The sequence below is a fragment of the Delphinus delphis genome, chromosome X (assembly GCF_949987515.2).
Source record: "Delphinus delphis chromosome X, mDelDel1.2, whole genome shotgun sequence".
Classification (NCBI taxonomy): Eukaryota; Metazoa; Chordata; class Mammalia; order Artiodactyla; family Delphinidae; genus Delphinus; species Delphinus delphis.
In genome coordinates, this window is record NC_082704.1 from 67707372 (window position 1) to 67718508 (window position 11137).

The window sequence follows — 11137 nt, forward strand, 5'->3', positions numbered from 1 at the left end:
AGACTGGCCCCACTGAAGAGGTGGATGAGTCCTGAGGAGGAAGGATCCAGAAACAAGGCAGTGGGTTATGACCGTCCCTAAAGAGAATGACTGCCAGTTCTCAGGTGACTGTACCCGGAGGCTAGAAAAAGACCCAGACACTTCTACTACTACTGGACACAGGATCTGAGCTGACATTGATCCAGGAGGCCCAAAGTGTCATGATGGGGCCCCATTAGAATGGGGCTTATGAGGCCCTGACATTAAAAGGAGTTGGGAATAGAGACCGGTTCACAGTGAGCTGAATGGGTCCCTGGACCAAAATAGCAGTCATTTCTCCAGTACCCAAGCTGATAATGATAAGTGATACACTTGGCAGTTGGAGCAATGACTTCCACATTGGGTCACTGCTCTGTGGGGTAAGAGCTATCCCGGTGGGGAAAGCCAAGAGGAACCTCTGACACTGGCTCCCACCCCAGGCCAAGAGAGTAAGTCAAAAGCAGTATTGGATCCTGGTGAGCATAGGGGGCTAAAGCAGAGATTAGTGACATCATTGGAGACGTATGGGATGCAGGGGAAGAGGAGGTAGGAGAGCCACAGGGACGAAGAGAGTGGAGAAGGTGAGAAGAAGTTCTGGGAGTCTCTCTCTGGGGGAGGGAGGAAGGGAATGGAAATGGTGAGAGGGAAGACGGAGGCTTCCACTGAATCCACTGGTAATGTTTCCTAGGGTGCTGGTGGATGCAGGAGATTTTGCTATATCCTTCCTTATCCATTTTAACATATTTGAAATAGCACACCATGACTTAAAAAGTCACTGGGAGAAGTGGAAGAGGGCGGTATCCACAAACGGGCAGGCACCATCGGGGGCAGGCTCGAGGAGGAGGATTGCAGATTTACAGTGCACCCAATCTCCCCTGCTCTGAAACTTCTCCAGCACGGCCAGCTTCTCAGGTGCAGACCCAGAAAACTGGGCCTTTGAGTTCCACAGGCAAGAGGGGTTCAGACACCCCAGGACTCTCCAGGAGGTCAGCCAGAGCAGGTTGCAAGAGAGAGAGGTGACTGAAGACAGAGGAGTATGAACGGGAAGGAGCAGAAGGAAGGTATGGGAGGAATGGAGCGGTGTCAGAGTAGGAGTGGGTGGCAGACACGGGAAATTCTAACACCCATGGGCCGTATAGAAACCAAGGGAGGCACCACTCCCCAGACATCAGTACTGCTCAGCTCAGGGGAGCTGAGAACTGACAGTTCCAAGAAAAATTGAGAGACACCTGGCTATCCACACCCACCGCCATCACAACTGGTAGGCCTTGGTTGTGCGTCCTTCAAAACTTTAAAACATACTTGTACATATACTTAAATGAATTCTCATATATTACATAGGATTGACTGGTGTGTGTGCGTGTGCGCACGCACGCAAGTGATTTAACTTACAAACGTGAATCCAAAGCCATCGTTCTGCAACTTGCAGTTGGAAGTCAGGCGGATGCTTTCGAAAGCTGTGAGAATGGCCTGATGCATTCCGTTGGACTGCCACGCTTTATGCTACTGGATGCTAAGCCACGTTGCATTCATCCATTTCCTTACTGACGGGAATTTGGAGTGTTCCCAGTTTTTCCCATCACCAACTCCCTTGTGCATGTGTTCTTGTACACTACAGGTACCAGCGTGTCTCCGGAAGGAGTACCAGGCAGCGGACTTGCAGGAGCATAGAGGAAATAGATTCTTTCTTCCTTCCTTTTAAAGATCTTGGGCTAAAAGCAAGGACTCTGGAGTCAGATTGATTGGTTTCAATCCTGCCGCTGATCCCCACGAGCCGAATGACCTTGGGCCAGTGGCCGAACCTCTCAGTGCCTGTTTCCTCACCGGGAAGAGGCCAGTAATAGTTGGTACTATAGTTAAAGGCGTGTCACGCGGATGCATTATTATTTATGCCCAGCGCTTAGAAGAGTGCCAGGCACAGAGTGCGTGCCGGCACTAAGTTGCTTTCAATGGATTCTGCCAAATTACCTCCCCAATGCGTCTCTTGCACCACCGCCACAGGGGTTTGCTCCTAACCTCTCCCACCCTCGGAATGGTTAAGCTCTTTGAAGGTTGTCAACCTAGTGTGTGAAACCCGATTCGTGGTTTTAGTTCACATCTCCAGGATCAGCGGTGGGGAGCATCTTTTGGGGTGTAACTGGCCACTGCGATTTCCTCTTCTTTGAATTTGCCTCAGAGAGGGGGAAGGACTGATGGAGCGAGGCCAACCCCAAGTCTATCCGCCACACCCGCCTGCCAGTAACGTCTGCTGAGCCACATTTGATGGAGCAGTTGAGACAGAGACCTTACAGAACGAAAATACGATCCCTTTGCTCTCTGGCCGACCCCTGATCACTGACTGCGGGACTCCTGTGCCCATTCTCCTGTTGGGTCTTAAGGCTTGCGGTGGAAGGGAGGCTGGCAAATGCTTTCGGCGCGTGCTAGGCATCCAGCGCCTCCATCTTGACGTTTCATCCTCACCACCCGTGGAGCCCGGCGCCCTCACTCGCCGACGCCCTCGACCCCCTGTATACATGGGAAACGGAGGCTCAGAGCTGTGACTCTAACCAGAAAGGGGAGGCGGGACAGGAGGAGGCGGGCCCAGAGGCTTGACAGAGGGAGGCACTCCCACCACCTCCTTCACCAGCCAACTGCCCGGACCGCCCACGGGCTTGCGAGCAAACCAGAGGCCCTCGGGCCCATTGGTTAGGTCTCGACGGGGGCGGGCGAACAAGGAGCCCGCTGGTTGGCGGGGGCCGGACCAATGAGGAGGCTGCGGCGCGGGCGTGAGAGGCGCGCTGAAAGTGGCGCGTCCTTTCTTTTGAGGCGAGCTCGTGCGGCGCGTGAGGTGGCTGACGCTCCCTTCTGAGCGCCGCCCGCCTAGCCCGCCGTGACCGCGACCGCGACTCGGGCCATCGACCGTCGCCCCGGTTCTGGGGCCACCCGGGTCGCGACATGAGCTCCCCGGATGAGGTGTATGTGTTGAGAAGGCGTGTCCGCCCAAAAGTCAGGGAGCGGGCCGGCGTCCGCATAGCCGGCCCCGCAGTCCCGCCGGGGCCCGACCCAGGCCCCGAGCCTGGGGAGCCGCGGAGCGGCAAGGGCGGAGGCGGCTTCCCGGACCCCGAGGGCTTCCAGTCGAAGCGGGAGATGCTGGAAGGGCGAGGGCCGGTACTGTGGGGCCGCGAAGGCCGACCTGGCTCCCCACATGAGCACACGAGGGACCTCCTGGACCTGATCGAGGAGTCTGAGGCGGCCAAGGAGGCCAACCTGCAGCAGCTGACCGACCAGGATGTGCTGGGTGTCCGCAGATACCCGGACCCCGAGGGCTTCCAGTCTGAGCAGGAGATGCTGGAAGCGCGAGGGCCGGTGCTGTGGGGCCGCGAAGGCCGACCTGGCTCCCCACATGAGCACACGAGGGACCTCCTGGACCTGATCGAGGAGTCTGAGGCGGCCAAGGAGGCCAACCTGCAGCAGCTGACCAACCAGGACGTGCTGGGCGTCCGCAGATACCCGGACCCCGAGGGCTTCCAGTCTGAGCGGGAGATGCTGGAAGCGCGAGGGCCGGTGCTGTGGGGCCGCGAAGGCCGACCTGGCTCCCCACATGAGCACACGAGGGACCTCCTGGACCTGATCGAGGAGTCTGAGGCGGCCAAGGAGGCCAACCTGCAGCAGCTGACCGACCAGGACGTGCTGGGCGTCCGCAGGTACCCGTCCCCAGAGAGGTCCACTGCCTTCAAAGAGGCCACTGGGTCGACACTGCGCCTCGAGGCGGGTCCCGGCGGTCGAGGAGCGCCCGGCCAGAGCTGTGGGGAGGCGTCGACGGCTCCAGCCGGCCCTGTCCACCTCGGTGGGCCTGAAGCGGGCCGGGCCTTGGGGAACCCTAAGAGAGGCACTAAGCGTAGGTTGAACGTGGCTGCGGATCGCCAGCGGCGCTCCGCGGAAGGCCTGGCCTGGCTGCTGTCCGACTCCGAGTCCTCAGATGAATTCAGTGAGACACAGCTGATGACGGTGAGCACTTACCGCAGAGGAGGAGGCCAGGCCAAGCCCAGCAGACCCGAGGATCCCGGGGACACTCCCAGACACTCGAAGTTCCAAGTCAGGGAGAATTACCGTCACGTGACAGGCTCTTCCCTGTCCTCGGCTCCGCGAGGACTCTCTTCGGTTGTGGAAAGGCAGGGCGTGGGAAAGCAGGGCATCTCTTCCCCTAAGAAAATGCAGAGCGTGCTGTGGGGCAAGGGGGGCAGCAAGCCCAGCTACGCGGGAGCTGCTGCTGCTGCTGCTGCTGCTGCTTCTGTTTCTGCTGCTGCTCCAGGTGGCCTGCCGCAGGTCACTCCTAGGAAGAACGGAGCCCAGGAGAAGAAATCCGTCGGGGAAGCGTCCAAACTTGCCCTGGGGGGAACCTTCCGTTCCCGGGGGCAGCGAATCTCGGCAACTCCCGTGGAACCGGCCACCTTCCCCCCAATCTCTGGTATTCCGCTGCCTGGGAGACCCAAGAGTTATACCTTGGTCCTTTCGGGAACCAAACAGTCCAAGCACAGTGGCGCTGGGAAGAAATCCGTGGTCAGGTGGGCAAGGGAGTCTGAGGCGGTGGCGGGAGAAGATAAGGACCCAAATAGAGACCCAGCCCCAAAGGGCCAAGTGAGTAGGCCATGCTCCTCCTCTCTCCCCACTCTTCCCCCCCCCACAGCACCCAGGGCACACGTCTTCATCCATGCTGCCTCTGTCCACCCCTCAGAGGTCAGCATTGGGTGCCCCTCGGTCACTGGGTCATTACGATGCCAGATCGGGCTCCTTTTCCTAGGGACAAACATTAAGGTAGCACTTCGGGTGTCCTGGGCCCGGTTCTCCACCCTTGGCCTCTTTCCAGCCTCCTCTGGGAGACTTGGGCTGGGATGGAAGGGAGGGCTGGTAGCTGAATTGGGTCGGGGGATCCCTTAAAAGCTTCCCCGGAAGGCCTCAGTATTTAGACTCACCAGCTTCCTGAATCCTCCTTCCTAGCTGTTCCCCAGACCTTCCTTGCAGGGGGCCTGGGCTTTCTCAGTGTCCCACTGTTGTGCCTAGATCAGCTCTGCCTGCTGGCCTGGGGCTGACTGAGGGAGAAAGTGCTAATGAGATCAGCCTTTCAATTCCCTTCCCAATTCCCTGCCTCACCCTGGCCCGAATCACACAACTCTCTCTCTCTCTCTCTCTCTCTCTCACACACACACACACACACACACGCACACACACACACACACACACTTCCTTAGTCCAAATCGGTGAGAAATTTTTGTTTCAGCTGCTCACTCACAGGCCAGGGACATCTTGTCTGCGCATGCATCGTAGAAAAGCCAGCAGTGGCGACGTCAACACCAGAGGCCCCCAAGATCCAGGAAACTCAGAACCCTTGGCCCTGAACCAGGGAGAAGTCATGCCCAGGGGGCCTGCCCCCTCAGGTGAGTGTCGTGGGTTTGATATGAGGGGAGGGAAGAGGGGTTGAGGACAGAAACCTCTGCCTCTGTCTCTGCCGGGGGCACAGCCTTGCTCCCAGGCAGCTTCTCCCACAGAAGACGGGGTGCTGGCAGGGCTGGCCTTGAGCCACATCATCCTCTGTGTGGGGTTTGTGCGGCCGGGGTGATCGGTGGCAGTGCCCCAAACACCTGCTCCGGGTGTAGACTTGCAGGGGAACAGCCTTTTCTGTTAAGTCCTGTTCGGCCACATTGCTCTCCCACGTGCTGGCTGTGGCTGCAGCTCTGGGAGGGTCGAATCCAGAGCCACATTGTTTGGGGACCACAGTGGCGAAATGGCTGTCCCCGGGGAACAGGGGAAGCAGGCCCAGAGACAAGGTTCTGGCTGCTGGGCAGAGCAGGGGCGGCTGGTTGCCAGCAGAGGGTGGTGCTGCCTCACCTCACTTTAGAACCCGCTTGGCCCTTTCCACCTCACTGGGAGCCTGGGAAGCTGGATTGTGTGTCCTTTCCCTCTCAGGTGACCGGGGACCACTTGACCATCCCCCAAGACCGGAAACGCAGCAGCAGCCACTGGGAACGCCCTGCTGTCCTTGGGTAATGCTTCCACTGCATCCTGGAAATGCAGGCCCAAACTCGAGGGTGGGATCTGGGTCCAAGTTCAGCTGACATGTGTGGGCTCCCCCTCCCCTGCCCCCATCACGTACCCCACGGAGGGAGCCCACCTCCTTTCCACTGAGGAGCCCTTGCCAGTCTAACCACCCGGCTTTGGGGTGGAGGGCCCGGGGGAGAGGAGAAGGTGGAGGAGAGAGGAGGCCAGAGTATACTAATCATTTCTCTTCCTCCTCTGTCTGCTGGCCTAGTGTCTCGAGCTAAAGAGAGAAGTAGACGAACTTAAGGAGCAACTTGGTATGAGGAACCAGGGCCGGAGAGCGGTGTCTTAGTGAAGAACCCGGGTGGGCACCTGGGGTGGGGGTGGGCTGCAGGTGCGGTGGGCCTGGCAGGGACGATCATCCCTGTGGGGAGGAGAACCTCTCAGGCCTGGCCCTGGAGCTGGCTGTGCATGTACAACTGGGCGTGTGTACAAACAGCAAAGTACTGTCTGGACTGCATGCACACTTTGACAACCAGACCAGTCCTAGGGAATGTCCTTCTGATAGGACTTTTAGAGATGCCTCGTTGATTTTTCCCTTGAACTGCTGCTTGGTGTGGCTTCTAAGGTTCTTGTTGGATTGTTTGTTTGTGTGTGTGACAAGTTCTGAGTGGTTGTGGCACGGCCCACAGCATGAGAGCTGCTGGCACATTTTGTTTCCCTTTAGGAACCGGTTCCACATTCAATTTGGGTGGTGGGGAGTGATCAGGCCCAGAGCTCTTTGCATCGGGTCTGGAGGGGTTTCAGGTATCAGGGCTAGGCGGTTCCTCACGGGGATAGGGGGACGGGCTTCTGTATCCCTCTGTCTGGAGCGCCTGCTAATGCCTGTCCCTGTTGCAGCCGCCATGCAGTACCTGGCTGACAAGTTGCAGACCCTTTGAAGTGAGTGTTACACACACCGTACCCCTTCCCACAGTCCTGGCTGTTGAGCAGGGCTGGGGGCTGGCCCTGGCTTCAGGCTCTTCCCTGACTCTGCTGTTTCACAGGTTGAGCCCAGCGTCTTCCTGCAAGAGGAGCAGCTGGTACCTTTGGGGCCCTGGAGCTGTGGCCAAGCTCGTTCCCTCCTGTTCTGCCTCAGCTAGGGCTTCCTCTCCCCCTTGTTTTGCCCCCGCCCCGCCCCAGTTTCACAGCAGTTTCCAATTAAAGTACCTCTCATATTCTGTGTTCTGCCTTCTCTCTGGAGGGGTAGGGGTCGGGGTCGGGGTAGGGGGCCGGGGCGGGGCGCTGCTCCACGTCAGAGCCTTTTCCAGAACGGTATCTGTGGCATCCTGTGGTGGGGACTCTGGGCCAGCCTCTGTTACCATCCCTGCAGTCAAGCCAGCGGAGTGTCCGAGGTCTGGGTCCTGTGTGTGCTCTGCCTGGCCACATTGGCACGTCCTCCCTTTCCCCCGAAGGCCCTCTTCTAGCTCTCTCCAAACCCCCCTCCTCCTCTGGGGTCTGGCGGTTCCCATTCATCTCTGCCATTCACCCTTCCCATCAGCAGGAACTCATGACCCCCTTCCAGAGCTCCAGTCTGGAAGCATTCACATCCTCCCTGCCCTAGCCAGCTGACCACCCTCCTCCAGCCGGGTCGTCTGTACACCCTTGAGTGGAAATTGGCCTGTCAGGTTCTATGGCGAGTGTGGTTAGTAGGTCTGTGTTGTTGCATGGTCCCCGTCAAATACTCTTCCACCAGCCCCGTGACACAGATTTTCCTGGAAATGATATTTCCGTGTCCCAGCTCAATCTCCCAGACTGCCTCTTTAGGACACACGAGATTGAGTCTGAACTCCATGTTCGATTTCCCCCTCACTTGAGGTTGGGGAGCACTTCCTTCCCTCAGCCAGGACCCAGGGCTGTACCAGCCTGAGACTCAGAGGGACAGATTTGTGTTTGAGTGAGGCAAGGGTGGTTCTGCCTGACACCCTTCCTGAAAGACCGGTGTTTTACTACACAAAAGGGGGTATGATGGTAGATTGGCTATTCAAGGTTGGTGACGGTGTGTCCCTGTGTGTGAATAAATGTAATCAGGGGTAATCTCCCTTGAGGGAGAAAGATGTGATTCAGGGAGTAAAGGGACTAGAGGCTGGTCCAGGTTCTGTAAGGCATTGAATGAGCAAAAGCAAGGTTCGGGTCTGTTTTGTTCAAGGGTTGTCGTTAAATTCCCAAAACATAGGAGGGGGATGATGCAGAAGTCACCAACCCCCACGACAGGGTGTCGGGATGCTCGAAATGTTGGATTCGCTGGAGGTGGCTCTCGATCCTACTCTGTGATCCTATGATGTCTGACAACTACTGTGGGTGTGGATGGAATGAGATTGGGAAGGGTGGCTCCTCAGAGTAGCTCATCTTAGAATCAGGGGACCCATATATGAGGCCACCCAACATGAGCTACCCGGGACAGGGGCAGGATGGGCGCAGTGAGGATGGGAAGTAAGGAGTGACTGCACCTGGACAATGGGGAGCACTTGGGTCCACCCTTCCCCCATATTCTCACCCTGACTCCCTTCCTGAGTCCACGGCATGAGTTCAGGTGGGCAGACCACAGGTGGGATGGGACAGTCACAGACCTCAGGGTCAGAAAAGAACGTTCGTGGGACTTAATCCTTCCCCTCAAATCCCTCCCTGGAGAAGGTGGGCTTGATTGCTGCCCAGGCCTCTGGCTGGATTCCTAGAATGTACCCAGTGCCCCACCCAGCCTGTACCAGGCTTATGTTCTAGCCCCTCTTGCTCCGGCACTGCTCCCCACTGAGCTGAGGCCATTACCAATGAGTGTGTGTGCACTTCGAGGAAACAGAGCTAGCTTAGACCTTGGACCTGCCTCTGACCAGTAGAGACAGTCATTCCAGGTCATGTGTCCCTGCAGACACTCTGGAGAGAGTGAAGCTAACTACAGGCTGGAGACAGTCATCACAGGAACTCGCTTCCCAGTGCACACTATGGATGTTAATAGAATGTTAACAGAATGTTCATAGAAACCTTATTCATAGTCACCCCAAACTGAAAGCAATCAAGATGTTATTCAACAGATGAACGAATAAAACCATACATCTATAAATGAAACATTCTTTAACGATACAAAGGAAGGAACTCTTGATACATGCAACAACTTGGATGAATCGCAAATGCATTAGCTAAATGAAAGAAGCCAGTCTCAAAATGTTACATACTGTGTGATTGTGTTTGTATAATATTTGGAAAAGGTAAAACTATAGGGATGGGAAACAGATCACCAGTTATCAGAGGTTTGGGATGGGGGAGATGGTTTGACTACAAAGCAGCAGAATGAGGGAGATTTTGGGGCTGATGGAACTGTTTTGTATCCTGATTGTGGTGATAGTTACACAAATCTGTCCATGTGTTAAAACTCATGGTACTGAAAACAAAAAAGTTAATTTTACTATGCAATAAATCAAAATATATGTAACTAAAAAAATTAAATGTGTCATACATAAAGGCTTGGGAATCATAATGGCATGCAAAATAGTACCAGCATTCTCAAAAGTGACATTGAAAGTCAGAAAACTTTTCAGCCTGAAATTATATATCAGCTATCAAATAAGCATGAAATTAAAGGTAATATTAAAGGTAATATTTGTTCATGCAAAGTCTTAAAAGAAATTATCACCCATGGTACCTGGAGAATGAGTCCCATCAAAACACTGTGGTAAACCAAGAACAATGAAGACATTAGTTCTAGGAAGCAGAAGATCCCACTTAGGGGTTTGGTAAAGGAGTGTTCTAGGAGCGACACTCTAGGCAACCAATAAAGATTGAAACTGGGTCCAGGAAAGTGATTTCCAACAACAAAGGAATGGACATAGTTGAAGATTGAGAAAATATTGCCAATAGGCCTATGACAGAAATGTAAGCTCTTGAGGGAAGGAACGTCATCTGTTTTTCTCAGTGATGTAGCACCATGTGTTAGAACAGTACCTGGCATGTGGTAAGCCCTCAATAGAGAATTGTTAAATGGAAAGGAGAGAAAGAGTGAATGAGAAGAGAAGAATTTGACACAGCAAGTATACACTGACTCTTAAGGAGTTTTTCTGTGAAGGTGAGCAGAGAAAAAAGGTGTCGCTTGAAGGGAAATTGGAATCAAAAGAAGGTTTTCTTTAATTGGGAGAAACGACAACATACTTGTATGCTGATAGGAATGATGCAAAATAGAGAAAACTATTTATGAATGAGGGAAGTTTGTTTCTGATTGCCTGTATACTCTCAATGAAATGGGAAGCAAGGTCATCTGGTGAGAGCGAAGGTGGTCCATGATCAGCAAGTACCCCCTCAACTTTCCCGGATCATCTTGTGATCTTCTTCTTTCTTTTAAAATTTTATTTATTTATTTGGCTGCGCTGGGCCTCTGTGGCTGCACGCCGGCTTTCTCTAGTTGCGGTGAGCAGGGGCTACTCTTCGTTTTGGTGCGCGGGCTTCTCATTGCAGTGGCTTCTCTTGTTGTGGAGCATGGGCTCTAGGCACGCAGGCTTCAGCAGCTGTGGCACGCAGGCTCTAGAGCACAGGATCCAGTAGCTGTGCCGCACAGGCTTAGTTGCTCCGTGGCATAGGGGATCTTCTGGGACCAGGGATCGAACCCGTGTCCCCTACATTGGCAGACAGATTCTTAACCACTGTGCCACCAGGGAAGTCCCGTGATCTTCTTGTATGGAACTTTTCATAATAAAGTGCTGTGAAAAATTAAAAAGAAGTGCTTTTGTTCATTAAAAGGTATGATAAAAAGAGTGAAGGCAAGCTAAAAACTAGAAGATATTTACATAACATGAAATCATCAAAGAATTAAAGTATAGAATACATAAAGAACTTCCACAAATAAATATGCAAACAACCCAAGGGGAAAATGGGCAAAAGACACTAAATGAACACCTCATAGACAAGAAAATCCCCAAGGCCAAGCATATGAAAAGCTGCTCAATATTATTACTAATATTATTACTAATCAAGAAATTGCAGATTAAATCTACAATGAGACGCCATTTCACTATCACAAGATTGACAACAATTTTGTACTTTGTTAATATCAAATGTTGATGAGGATGTGGAACAGTTA

At 54.1% G+C, this 11137-nt stretch overlaps 1 protein-coding gene across 1 annotated transcript; it reads left to right on the forward strand.

Moving 5' to 3' along the window:
- The first annotated feature begins 2761 nt into the window (after nt 1-2761).
- LOC132418160 (uncharacterized protein CXorf49 homolog) lies at nt 2762-7249 on the forward strand. Its single transcript, XM_060002031.1, has 8 exons — nt 2762-2783; nt 2882-3249; nt 3655-4635; nt 5276-5432; nt 5962-6038; nt 6305-6350; nt 6934-6975; nt 7080-7249. The coding sequence occupies exons 1-7, from the start codon at nt 2762-2764 to the stop codon at nt 6972-6974; spliced, it is 1692 nt and encodes a 563-aa protein (XP_059858014.1). The 3' UTR covers nt 6975; nt 7080-7249.
- Nucleotides 7250-11137: the final 3888 nt, after the last annotated feature.

Excerpts from the sequence above, each read along its gene's own strand:
- LOC132418160 (XM_060002031.1), top strand. The coding sequence starts at position 2,762 with ATGAGGAGGCTGCGGCGCGGGC. Across the intron at positions 2,784-2,881 it reads GAGGAGGCTGCGGCGCGGGC|CCCGCCGTGACCGCGACCGC; the intron begins GTGAGAGGCGCG and ends CCGCCCGCCTAG. Across the intron at positions 5,433-5,961 it reads CAGGGGGCCTGCCCCCTCAG|GTGACCGGGGACCACTTGAC; the intron begins GTGAGTGTCGTG and ends TTTCCCTCTCAG.